We start from the raw sequence: 14,297 nt of genomic DNA on the forward strand, positions 1-14,297 counted from the left end.
TATTCAATCTTTTTTGTTTACAACTTTAGCATTCCAGTCACCAGCAGTTATCAATAAATCTTGATTGCATGTTTGATCAATTTCATAATGCAGAAATTGGTAAAAATCTTCAATTTCTTCATCGTTTGGATTACTGGTTGCTGTGTAAGTTTAAATAATATTTGTAGTAACTTTTCTTCTTTGTAGGCTTACGGATATTATCCTATCACTGACAAAGTTGTACTTCAGGATAGATGCTGAAATGTTCTTTCTGATGATAAATGTGATGCGATTCCTCTTCAATTTTTCATTCCCGACGTAGTAGACTATAGATTGTCTGATTCAAAAAGGCCAATACTCGTCCATTTCAGCTCACTAATGCCTACGATTTCGATGTTTTGCATTCCATTTCATTTTTGATGACTTCCAATTTTCCTAGATTCATACTGCATGCATTCCACATTCCTATTATTAATGGATATTTGCAGCTGTTTCTTCTCATTTTGGGTCTTGCCACATCAGCAAATGAAGCTTGATTCCATTCACGTCATTAATGTCAACTCTACTTTGAGGAGACAGCTCATCCCCAGTTATATCTTGAGTCCTTCCAACGTGAGGGGCTCCTCTTCCAGCACTGTATCAGACAATATTCCACTGCTATTCATAGGGTTTTCACTGGCTAGTTTTTTCAGAAGTAGACCACCAGGTTCTTCTTCATAGTCTGTCTTAGTCTAGAAGCTCTGCGGAAACCTGTCCACCATGAGTAATCCTGCTGATGTTTGAAATACCAGCGGCAAAGCTTCCAGTATCACAGCAACACATAAGCCACCACTGTAGGACAAATTCATAGACACATAGTGGCTATTTCCTCTAGGCTCTCAAATTTGTTGGAGTACAATTTTTCATAATATTCTGTTGTGATCCTTTTTATTTCAGTGAGTCTGTTGTAATGTCCCCCATTTCATTTCTTATTTGGGTTATTTGCTTCTCCTGTTTTTCTTTTGTCAGTTTGGCGAATGGTTTGTCGATTTTCTTTATCCTTTTGAAGAACCAACTATTGGCCTCGTTCATTCTATTGTTTTTCTGTTCTCTATTTCATTTATTTCTGCTCTAATCTTTATTATTTCATTTCTTCTGGTTACCATGGGTTTCTTTTGCTGTTCTCTTTCTACTTGTTTGAGTTGTAGGGGTAACGTTTAGATTTTGGCTCATTCTTCTTTTTTGTTGTATATGTTTATTGCTATAAATTGACCTCTGAGCACTGCCTTTGATGTGTCCTAAATGTTTTGGTATTTTTTTTTTCATTGTCATTTAATTCTATGAATTTTTCATTCCCTCTTTGATTTCTTCTTTTACCCAGTTGTTTTTAAGCAAGGTGTTATTCAGTTTCCATGTTTTGATATTTTTTTCCCTTGGTCTTCTTGTTGTTGATTGCTACTTTTATGGTGCTGTGATCAGAGAGAATGCTTTGTATTATTTTGATGTTTTGAATTTTATTGAGGGTCACTTTGTGGCCTAAATGAGGTCTATTCTGGAGAATATAACATATGCATTTGAAAAGAATGTGTACATTGCTGGCATTGGGTGGAGGGTTCTATATCTGTCAGTTAGGTCAAGTTGGTTGATTTCGGCCTTTAGATCTTCTGAATCTTTGTTGAGTTTCTTTCTAGATGTTCTGTCCTTTACCAAGAGTGGTGTGTTAACATCTCCTACAATTAAAGTGGAACTGTCTATTTTTCTTTCCAGTGCTATGAGAGTTTGTTGTATGTATTTTGGAGCCCTGTCATTGGGTGCATAGATAATTATTAAGGTTATGTCTTCTTGGTGGATTGTCCCTTTAATCATTATATGATATTCTGCCTTGTTTTTTGTGGTAGATTTTTGCATTAAAGTCTATTTTATCTGAGATTAGTATTGCCACTCCTGCCCTTTTATTTATTTATTTATTTTGGTTACTGTTTTCTTGATATATATTTTTTTCCATCCTTTGATTTTTAATATATTTATGTTTTGGTGTCTAAGATGTGTCTCTTTTAGATAGCATATTGATGGGTTGTGCTTTTTTCTCCTTTCTACCACTCTCTGTCTCTTTTCAGTTATATTTAAGCCATTTAAATTCAGTGTGGTTATTGCTAGGTATGAGTTTATTGCTGTTCTATTGTGCTTTTTTTGTGGTGCTCACATTTTCTTTGTTCCTCTTACTTTCAGTGTAGAGTTGCTTTTGTTTGTGTGTTGTCTTTTCTTTTGCTATAGATTTTGTATTTACTGAGACTTCGTGTTTTTCTTCTTTTTTATTCTGATGAGCAAGTTTGCTAACTTTTTTAAGGTTACCTTGAAATTTACTCTTATCTTCCTAAGTTTGAACCAGTCATTTTTTTCTAGGTATTGCCATAAATTCCTGTCCACTTGAAAGATTTATACCACTACCATTTACTTCCCCTTTTATTGTTTCCATGTTGTCATCGTTTATAGATTGATGTCTCTGTTTCCGTCTTTTAAGTTTTTTTGGCTTTGTTTTATTATTGAGTGTTCTTTACCTAGATCGGTATCTGGCCAGATGCTGTCCTGTGCCCTAGTATCTGGTTGTTGTCTGATGTTGGTTCTCTAACAGAAGAACTCCCTTTAATGTTTCTTGTAATTTTTGTTTGGTGTTTATAGATTCCCTTAATTTCTGTTTATCTGGAAATGTCCTAATTTTGCTATCGTATTTTATTTGAGAGAGTTTTGCAGGATATATTATTCTTGGTTGGCAGCTTTTTTTCTTTCTTTCAAAGTTTTATATATATCATCCCTTTGCATTCTTGCCTGCATAGTTTCTGCCAAGGAATCAGAGCTTAGTCTTATTGTTTCCACTTCATAAGTGACTTTTTGTTTTTCTTGAGCTGCTCTCAGGAGCCTTTCTTTTTCTTGGTTTTGGCAAGTGTGATTATGATATGTCTTAGTGACTTTCTTTTGTGGTCGATCCTATATGGGGATCATTCAGCTTCTCAGATGGTCAGCTTTTCATCTTTCATGATGTTTCAGAAGTTTTCTGCCAGCGTATCTTCAACAATTTCCTCTGTGTTTTCCATTTTCTTCCCTTGGTCTGAAATTCTAATCACGTGCAGATTTTTGCTTCTGATTGTGTCGCACATAATTCTTAGGTTTTCTTCATTTTTCATCATTCTTTTCTCTGATTTTTTCTCAAACAAAGTGGTGTCCATGAATTTGTCTTCAATCTTGTGGATTCTGTCTTCTGTTGTTTCAAATTTGCTTCTAAAACCTTCTATAAATTTCTCCATTTCTGAAATTTGTTGTTTATCTTTTGGGATTCTATTTGCTGTTTTTGTATGATTTCTAATTGTTTATTTATTTTGAAATTTTTCCATTTTTTTTTCTTGAATTCTTCTATTCCTTTGTCTTTGTTTTCTTGGAATTTGGCAATGTTTTTGTTGCTTTTATCTGTGTTTTCCTTAAATTTGACTATTTTATCCTTAGTTCTGTCTGTGTTTTCTTTGTTCTCATTCCTAGTCTCTTGGAGAGCTCTAAATATTAATCTTTTGAATTCTATATCAGGTAGTTCCACTGCCTTTTCTTGTACCAGAAGATTGTCTGATTCTTTATTTTGGTCCTTTGCTGGAGCCATCATGTCTTGCTTTTTTATATGTCTTGATATTGTCAGCTGTCTTGAAGACATTAAGGTATTCTTTTATTTACTGATTGATTGTATGTTCATTTGTTTCACCCTGCTTCTTTGTTTTGTTTTGATATGTCAGAGCAGGTGGGCCGGGTGTGCTTTACTGCTTGCTTGTCTGTGGGCATGATAGCTCTCACCACCTGGACTGGGCAGGCATGGCAGCAGCAGGCAGGGTGAGTTCATTTCACAGTACCCTGGTTTGGCAAGTTGGCTGAGGGTGTACTGGGCATGTGCTGTCTACCTCCTGATGTAGGTCCATAGGTTTGGGAGCATTCACAGACCCTTGACAGATAGGCTAGGGTGTCAGACAGGAGGTGAAGTGGACTCGCTTCCCACTGTTCAGCAGTTAGTCAAGTAGCAGAAGGGGTGGGTCAGTGTAGGCCCTGCTGTGGCAGTGGGCCTGATCCAGGGACATTCTAGCCCCAGCAGCATGGTGAGATCTAATGGAAAGGGGGAGTGGCATACAGAACTTTGCAGGGAGAAAAAAGAAATGAGAAATTAAAAAAAGTTAGCTGGAGGGTGGGGGATCAGACCTGGGGGTCAGCAGGAAAGGAGCATAGTGGTGTATGGGGCTAGGTGGGAGGGAGAAAGAAAAAGAAGAATGGGGAAAAAAAAAGAAAGAAAAACAAAATGGTGCATTGGGAGCCCATGTGTGGGTCAGGGCAGAACTGGGGTGATGGTGGGACAGTAGCACTCTAGCCCAGTGGCGCCACATGGCCCTTTGGGAAGGTGTGGGAGTGGCATATGGGGCAGAAGGGTGAGGGGAGGGAAAGTAAGTTTCTCTGGTTACCGGGTGCTCTGACTCCTGTTGGGAGCACTGTGAAGTTGCTTTCCCATACTTCCTGTCCCTGGCCATTAATGGCTGTGCTCCAAGATGGTGACACTATGCTGTGTTATTTGGTGGGGATCTCTATTAAGTATCTCTGTTCATTCTCTGTTTCCTTTCAGTTTCTTCTTCCATTCACTATTTGATTCAGTTCTTTATCCCTTCATTTGATGCTTACAGTTCCAGGATTGATGTTTCTATCTGTTTTACTTAGTTTTTCTGGTCTTTGCTGCAGAGTGATGACATAATGCATCTGTCTAGGGTGCCATATTAGCTCCACCTCCAGTGTATAATCTTTTGCTAATTTATTTTTACTTTGTTGTTTTTGGAATATGTTGAAATTATCTTTGCCAGAGAGTGTATTAACAATTTTTTTATAAATATTTGATTGGGACTGGAAAATAGATATATGTCCAGTTTCTATGTACACCACTTACATGATCTCTGAAAATCATAAAATTATTTTTAAAGTTTTTAACTTCTTGATTTGACAACTACTGAAAAATCATGTTAGTATTGTTATAAATTTTCAGTTTATATTTGTGTCTTTTTTTATTTGCTGGATACTGATAAATTCTTCATTAATTCAACATGTTTGACATTTTCTCTTTCTTTTCTTTTTTGTTTTAAAGATTGTGTATTTTTCATCATTCAAGCTCACTGATAGTTGTTTATTTTTATGTTCATTCTTGTAATCTCAAATTTGTCCATCTCTGGTTCTATTATTATATGCCTTTTATTTGTTTTTCAAGGAATGACCATAGAGATATTTTCAGCCTTTTTAGATGATAAACACACAGACACACCCACACAACACATTTATGTTTCTTTCACAAATCAAAGACACCTTGGTTGATATTGAAGTTTATCTCCTAGATGCTAGATTCTTACATCTACTGGCAAGAAGAAAGAAATGCAAATATTTTCTTATGTTATTTTCAGAATGAATATTAATTATTGTTTCCTCTGATATACCAATTACCTTCTTAATTCAGTAAATCCAAACTAAACAGAAAAAATATAAAAAATAAATCAGAAATTATCTGAACTCCTGCCACTATGAATAAGCCAATATTTCCTTCTAATCCACACCCATCCAAATACTGCTCATATCCATACGCATGCATATCCACTACTGACGTGCATATAAATAGTTGAATGGAATTATAGGTTGCTATCTTTCATTACTGGGAGCCCTGTTGGTGCAGTGATTAAGCACTCAGCTGCTATCTGAGAGGATGGTGGTTTAACCCACCAGCAGCTCCACAGGAGAAAGATGTGGAAGTTTCTCCAGTAAAAATTACAGCCTTGGAAAACCTGTGGTGCTGTTCTACTCTGTCCTATAGGGTCACTATGAGTCAGAATTGACTCATTGGCAAGAAGTTGGTGTTTTAAGGCTTTATCTTTCAGAGTTTTACAAATATGGGGTAATGTTTTCTAACTAAATTTTAATTTCTTTTACATGTCAGTCCGTACTTGAACTTTCTTCACAACAGCTATTCTAAAATCTTCTTATATGTGCTCTGTAGTTTTATGGTATAGATGTATGCCAGTGCCTTAATACAATCTCTAATTCTATTTGCTTCCAATTTTGTTTTTTCACTATAAATTATGTGTTAATATTCCTCAGCAAATGTGTATTTATGATATCATTTTTCTACAGGTATTGTTGCTTCTTTAAGAAGAGTTGTTGTTGAATCAGTTTATAGAGTAAAAGCGTTAATATATTTTTTTTCCTCAAAGAAAAAAATGCTAAATCACTGTCCAAAAGTTATGCAAGAATAGAATGGAAGAATGATGAACTAGTGGAGACCTGCCAGGATATAGAATTTATTCCTGATTATTTAAATTAAAGAACCTTACTGAATCGGCTATTAACATGGTTATGCTTAGATTATAGGGAGACTATCAGATCCTTGCAAGTATAGGTAGATATTACAAAACAAAGGTCTGAAGATAAAAAGGGAAGAAATAATGTTATCAGAGAATGGTGGGAAGTGGGACCATAGATGTGTGTACACCCTGCAGTATACATAGTCTTTAAGGGACACGGACAGAGACAAGGTATAGAAGCCGAGAAAATACACAGAGAAAACTCCAAATTCTCCCCAGCTTCCACCATCTTAGCTACTGTTGGTGTTGCTCATTGGCTGAATCCAACCAAGGGGGCAGAGAAAGACAGCAAATGCATCTGAAGGTAAGTGAAATACAAGAAAAAAAATTATCACAGAACATGTCCCTAATTCCTGATTAAACAACACATTCAATTATCTTTCATTGTACTATTCAATCTCTTACCTCACTTTCCACAGTCAGAGGAAAGATTGATCTTCAAGATTAGATTTTTGAACTTCAGTTAATTTGTGGTATCATTGCACAAAAGTAGTTAATTTTATAAAACAAAGGTCCCTTGACATAATGTGAGATTGTTAGCACAACATTGATTATTTCTATTTAGGAATGTAAAAACAAAACCAGAAGATTTTTCCTGTTGTATCTACATGACAAAAACATAAGCAAATTGTTTCTGTTATTTCAAGTCGTTACCTTATGTTAATAATTAGGTAGTAATTTCTTCAGTGCCATGAAGACATCTTTGTTCCTCAGAGTATATATAACAGGATTCATCACTGGTGTCAAAACTGTGTAGAAAAGAGAAAGCAACTTCCCCAATCTTTCAGATTTATTTGATTTGGGCTGTAAATAATTGATAGCAGCTGTTCCATAGAATAAGACTACAACTGTCAGGTGAGAAGAACAGGTGGAGAAGGCTTTGGCCCTCCCTTTGGCTGAGGACAATTTCAGAATATTGGAGATAATTTTGCCATAGGAGGCAACGATCAACAGAAATGGAACCATTAAAAACAACACAGTAAATATATAGACCACCATCTGATTCACTAATGTTTCTCCACAAGTGAGTTTGAGTATTTGGGGGATGTCACAGAAGAAATTATTAATTCTGTTAGACCCACAAAAGGACAGAGAGAAAATCTGCCACATTTGTCCAATTTCGACTGGAATTCCACTGATCCAGGAGCCAGCCACTAGCTGGATACAGACTTTGTGGTTCATGACTAGAGGATAGTTCAGAGGGTTACAAATGGCCACATAGCGGTCATAGGCCATCGCTGTCAGGAGCAAACACTCTGCACCTCCAAATATAAAAACAAAACACGTTTGTGCAGCACAGGCCAAAAAAGATATATTTCCTTTCTGGGTCCAAATGTCCCTGAGCATTCTTGGGACTGTGGTTGTTACATAACATATTTCCAAGAAGGAAAAATTCCCGAGGAAAAAATACATGGGGTTCTGGAGAGTAGAATCAATTCTTGTTATCAGTATTATGATGCTATTGCCCAACAAAATAATCAGATATATGACGAAGAATATCCCAAAGAGAATCCACTGGAGATTAGGTATATCAGAAAACCCCACGAGAGCAAACTCCATAATTGTAGTATTATGTGATTCTTCTGAATTTAATTTGCTTTCCATTCTTGGATATGGTAAATTCAAGATGGTTAATTCATTCACAGTTTTGAAAAGCATTTTCACTTCTGTTAATTGGATAGGTGCATGGATAGAGCTACATGTCTGTTAAATGAATCCCAACATCACAATGCTCCATTTCTAGGGAATGTGATTTAAAACTTCAGTAATGAACTGATATGCTAGTAAAATCAATTCCACAAATAAAATCCTGGTATATTCTATTAAACTTTGACTGTAATGTTACTGTATATATTTAGAAGTTTACTTTGTTAGTTAGAGCTTATTTTGCCGGAAAGTTCTCTGATTAGTTTACCCCAATAAGAGTAGGTCATTTTCTACTGCTTAGTCTTAGTTGATGAATTTTTTTTCTGGGTAGATATCCCTAATCCGACTTCTCTGAAGTCAAAATTTGTCTTTAACTTTTTTACTGAACTCTTCATTCAAAATTATTTTTAAGACTTCCCATTTATATTGTTAGACTCAGTTTTCTTAAACCAATCCTTTGTTTCTGTGGGAATAAATGTGTGTGTTATTAGTGTTCTATTTTCTGTATCTCTTACATCGCTTACAAAATAAAAAAAAAAAAAATTAAGCTAAGGATGCTATTTAATAACATTGCCTTTTAACATACCTATTTAGTTTATGATAAATGTTAAGTTACTTTCAATTCAGTCAAGAAATACGACCCACTCTTCACAATGAATTTTTTTGGTATTTTGCTCCTTACCCACATAAGATTCTATGTTCCATTGACATATCATTTCCTTGCAACCAAATCTAACTCCCTCTCTCTTCTCCCCTTTGTAGTAATTGTGTTTTATAAAAACACAACTTTGATTAAACCCAATTATTGTTTACTCTGGCCCTGCATGAGGACAGAGCATGTGAACGAGACCTTAGAGAAACATAACTCTGTTGCTTCACTCTATATTACTGTCTTCAGTTATTAAGCAATCACTGGACACTACCTCACTATTCACATTATACTTATTTAATATTTACTCTCAACTTTTCAAAACAATGATACATGTATTTGCTTCTTTCCTCAAATCTACTACACCCTACCCCTCCTTTTATTCCAATCAGCTGATGATTTTAACTTATTGACTTTCAACGTAAAGGTGACCAGACAAATATTTCACTCGTTTCCTTATTTCTATTAGTACTAGTTACCGAAATGACCATGAATGAATTACACCCACTCCTCACTCTTTGACTTCTAATTATCCACTATTCGTCATTGATGACAAAAGTAAAAAAACTACTATCCGACCCTTTGTGCACTAATGAGGTGGTGAGCGTGGTGACAAATGCAATGGAGCAGCCCTCCCTACAGGAGGGTCCCCGAGCAGCCTCGGGGAGCTAGACCTCCCTGCCCCGAGACCGCCACGCCTTCCCGCCAGGGGTGGCTCCATGTCAATTGCAGCGAGGGGCCTGCCCTCCTCCTTGGCCGTGGCCTCTAGGCAGATTCACAGGCAGCATCAAGCCTCACAGGGATGAGCACCTCAGTAAGTTTTAGCTTTTATTATTTTTATGATCATATTTTCTAACTGAAAAAATCAGGCAAATAGATGGTCTGAAAACAGGAAAAAAAAATCCTCCATTTTTGCATAATGCCAATTTTTACTTCACCACCTGGTATTTAGAACTTAACCAAATCGATAAATGAGGAGTGGGTGTATTTTATTAAAAACTATAAATACTGTTATGATCATTTGCCATGCATCTAATTGTATTTAATCTATAATTAGGAAGGTTAGAGGGCTGCATGTATTACCTTAAGTGGGTAACCCATTTTCAAATACAGTTTTTTTTGCAGAATTTCATGTGTTTTCTGTTTTATTAGTTGTATCTTAATCTTCAAATTTAAAAATATCCTTAGATAAAATAGCCCAACAATATAATAACAGCTTACCTTTAAAGATTGCATAAAGCTGCCTAGGAGAGTCCAGGACTATTGTTAACATATACTCTTCTTAAGATTTTCACCTTTTTTTGTCTCTGGAAGCCACTCAGATTCTATACTAGCCTTCGTTTTCTTTCAAACACTAAGTGCTTTTAAAAAGGAAAGAGTTGCACTCACCCTGGGGAAAGTGTCTCTTGTGTACTGACCTAAATTCTAGCAGAATGCTTCTGGGTGGCAATCAGTCTGGCTTATTTTTCAAAACAATTTTCTCTGAATAGATCTGACCTTTTCTGTAACCCCTTCGTGGCATAAAGGCCAAACAAACATGTTTTCCTGGATATAGAGAGAGTGCATGGAGGAGTAGTAACACTTACTCTCTAGCATTGCTTTCATGGAAAAAGTTAATCTGTCTAGCTATTGCGTTACAGACCCTTGATAACTGATTGGAACTGGACTTCCTTACTCTAACTACCATATTTCATCCAGATGGATCTTTAGGAAAATATGTCGTATGTTTTGTCACATGAACATGCTACACTTGGTCTGTTCACTGTAATGGGTGCTGAGACTCCCTTTTTTTCTTTCTTTCTTTCTTTGTTTTATTTGTGCTACAGGGGAAAGTTTACAGCTCAAGGTAATTTCTCGTTGAAAAATTTATACACACACTGTTTTGTGACAGTGGTTACAATCCCCACAAAGTGAGAGCACGCTTCCCTTTTCCAACTAGGGTTCCCAGCATCTTTTTCTTTAGCTCCTGTCCATTTCTGCCTGCTCTTCCTGCCTTTGGACACAAGCTGCCCATTTGGTCTCGTATATTTGCTTGAACTAAGAAGCAGCTTCCTCATGTGTGTTATTTTTTGTTTTATAGGCCTGTCTAACCTTTGTCTGAAAAGTGGGCTTCAGGAATGGTTTCAGCTCTGGATTAGCAGAGCATTTGGGGGCATAGTTTCGGTGTTCCTCCAGTCTCTCTTAGACCAGTAAGTCTGATCTTCTTATGTGAATTTAAATTCTGTTCTACATTTTTCTCCTGCTCTGTCCAGGAATCTCTGTTGTGATCCCTGTCAGACTATAGTCTTGGGGAACATCTAGGTCAATTGGCAAAACAAGGTTTATAAAGAAAATGTTCTACATCCCATTTTGGTGAGTAGTGTCTGGGGTCTTAAAAGCCTGCAACTGGCCATGTAAGATACATCTATTGGTCCCATCCCACCCTGAGCAAAGGAGTATGAAGAAAAACAAAGACACTAGGCAAATACTAGCACCAAGGACTAAAGGACCACATGAACCAGAGATGCCACCAGCCTGAGACCAGAAGAACTAGATGGTGCCCCACTACCACCGAAGACTACCCTGTGATTCCCTTTTAGAAGTGGACTCTGTGTTCTAGGTTAACTTTCGTGAAAATAAAAGCATTTCTGCTGGCGAAAATAGATGGTTTTAATAATGTTAGGATGGCCAGTCAGACATCATGGAAGGTATCTGGCTGATTCAAAGTGACATGTCACCTCAAAAATAAACATTTTCAACGGTATGACTTCAGACAGAAAAACAAACAAACAACAACAACAACAACAAAACAAACAGCTTTCTTCTCATGATCTTCCCCCATCTCAGTTTCCTCCAAGTGTGGATGGAGATGAAATACTTAGGCATGAAATCAGAAGCCCAATATCCACTTCTATTTGTAATTAAATTTGTTTTTTCCTTCTTGGAGGTTCTATAACTCTTCAATAGCATGTCTGAGGCTGCATTCCTTTTGTGTATTTCAGTATTACTACTCTTTACTATGGAGCCCCTTGGTGGTGCAAATGGTTAAGACATTCAGCTGTTAACCAAAAGGTTGGAGGTTAAAGTCCACTCAGAGGCCTCTAGGAAGAAAAGCCTGGTGATCTACTCCTGATAAAATAGCACTGAAAACCCTATGGAGCACAGTTCTACTCTGACACACATGGGGTTGCCATGAGTCGGAATGGACTCACAGCAACTGATAGGTTTTTCTGTTTACTATAGGATGCCTTTCATATGTTGGTTCTCTGCACTGTTTCTCATGGCTGATTTGAAATTCCCACGTTGAGCTTCCTTTACGTATATCTGCAAATGACAATTGCCTTCTTAATTTGCCTCACACTTGTCAGATACATACAGGCTGGGAAAGATTGAATGTCCTTAAGCTGTATTTTACCCCGATCTTATTTCTAAAACTATACCTCAGATACATCAAAGGAATAACACAATAAATAATTAACTTCATATGACAGCAAAATTTGTGATGAATGAATCAAAAATCTGTTTCTTTCCAGCCTGCAATTCCACTTTTTGTTCTCTAGGTGTTCCTTGTGTGGGCAAAAGATGAGACAGTCTTCTTCCGTAAAGATTACAGCCTTGGAAACCCTATGAGGCAGTTCTACTCTGTTCTGTAGGGTCGCTATGAGTCAGAATAACCAAAGACAACAGTGGTGGTGATGAGGTGTTCCATGTAGTCCCATACTGGATCTTCAGCATTCAGCCAAGCAGAATTAAAGACATAGAATAAGGAAACAAAGTAACTCTTAAGAGCCTTGATACACAATAGATGTGTCACTTTTACCCACATGCCAGTCTAGAAACTAATAACATGGCACAACCTAGATAAGAGGGAGCTAGGGGATATTGTTTAATTGGATATTCAAGGAAAGGAAATATATTTGGAGAACATCTAGTCAGACTCTGCCACAGTTTTTGTTTTTGGTCACTAACTAGGTGTTTCACTTTTTCTCTCACATATTGAAGCTATTTCCCTAGTCCTGTAGTGTTCAGTCTGTGCAAAGTCTACGATCTTGGATTGTTACATCATTCTCTATGTTAAGTTTTTTTAAAATGTGCTTTAAGTGAAAGTTTACAGCTCAAGTTAGTTTCTCATACAAAAATTTATATACACATTGCTTTGTGACCGTAGTTGTTCCCTCTATAATGTGACAACACACTGCTTCTTTTCACCCTAGGCTTCCAGCGTCCATTCAACCAGCTCCTGTCCCTTTCTGCCCTCTCATCTCGCCTCCAGACAGGAGCTGCCCATTTAGTCTCATGTATCTACTTGATCTAAGAAGCACACTCTTCACGAGTATAATTTTATGTCTTATAGTCCAGTCTAAAAAAATACAGAATGCTTCAAAATTTTTCATGTCATCCTTGAGCAGGGGCCATGTTAATCTTCTTTGTGTCTTTGCAATTTTAGTATATGTGCTGCTGAAGCTAGCACCCCTACATTAAGTTTTAATGGGATCCTTCAGATCTATGGACCAATGAAGAAATAAGGTAATTTGTATGGCACTGCACATTCAGTATAATGTAGTGAATCCAGGGTAGAGTATGTTGAAGCACCCTCCCCTTTTGCTTGGGAGATCTGCAGCAGTCACTGATCAATTGGGCAGATTCTTAAGGTCACTTGCTTGGTTGTGGAGGACTGTGTCGATTTTTCTTTTTGGATCTTCGTTCAACTATCTTTTTTGTCTTCTTTTTCTCATCTAAATAGAAGTTCAATAATTAGACCCTTATTGGATGCTGCCCAGATTTTGCCTCACACTTCTTGGTGAAGCAAGCTTGAGGACCTTGAATTGTTTTGCAGAGGAAAAAGCTACTGTCTTTTAAATTCTGAGCATGAAGTTTCTTTGGCAGTACAACTTCTTCAGAAATTTAGAAGACTCGTCGTCTATTTAAGAAAGTATTTGTGACAAAATTTCCCAAAAATAGCGTTCTTAAATCTCTAGTACCCATACTTCTCTGTTTCAACTTAAAGCTGGCCAACTAGTAGCTCTCTGAGATAGTAAGCATCAGTAGGGTCATCAACATAATCTATTTATTGTTCAAACCTAGACAGTTCTGAGACTTTTTTTTATGTTATTAGTTTATTTACTTATTTATTTAAAAAAAAATTTATTCTACTGTAGATGAAGCTTTACAGAACCAATAGTTTCTCATTAAACGGTCAGTACACATATGGTTTTATGACATTGGTTAACAACCCCACGACATGTCGACATTCTCCCTTCTCGACCTTGGAGGATCTTTTTTCTTTTCTTGGTGAAAATATACATAGCCAAAGATAGACCATTTCAAAAATTTCTATGTGCACAATTGAGTGATATTGATTACGTTCTTCCAGTTGAGCTGCTATTATTCTCACTTTAGATGAAGGTTTACAGAATAAAATAGTTTCTCACTAACTGAGACTTTTTAATTATATTATTACATTTAAATACTAGTTTCAAAAACATAATAGCATACTAAGAAATAAAAATAACATATAATGTATGACATTTACATTAAAGTTTAAACGTGAAAATTGTCTTAACAAGAATAATTATTCTTAGTACATATTCATGTGTTTTAATAGGTTTCTTGGGCATATTTGTTTCTGGTACTGTGTGTTATAGATT

The 14,297-nt window shown here is 36.5% G+C and overlaps 1 protein-coding gene and 1 non-coding gene across 2 annotated transcripts; both read right to left on the reverse strand.

The window, feature by feature from the left end:
- Window positions 1-7,034: 7,034 nt before the first annotated feature.
- LOC101345332 (olfactory receptor 10AG1-like) lies at window positions 7,035-8,033 on the reverse strand. Its single transcript, XM_004389214.3, has one exon. The coding sequence runs from the start codon at window positions 8,031-8,033 to the stop codon at window positions 7,035-7,037; it is 999 nt and encodes a 332-aa protein (XP_004389271.3).
- A 4,980-nt stretch (window positions 8,034-13,013) lies between these two features.
- LOC111822927 (U6 spliceosomal RNA) lies at window positions 13,014-13,120 on the reverse strand. Its single transcript, XR_002826007.1, has one exon. It is a non-coding gene; the product is annotated as a U6 spliceosomal RNA (small nuclear RNA).
- Between the last annotated feature and the right edge of the window lie 1,177 nt (window positions 13,121-14,297).

The sequence above is a fragment of the Trichechus manatus genome, unplaced genomic scaffold (genome assembly GCF_000243295.1).
Source record: "Trichechus manatus latirostris isolate Lorelei unplaced genomic scaffold, TriManLat1.0 scaffold00236, whole genome shotgun sequence".
NCBI lineage: Eukaryota > Metazoa > Chordata > Mammalia > Sirenia > Trichechidae > Trichechus > Trichechus manatus.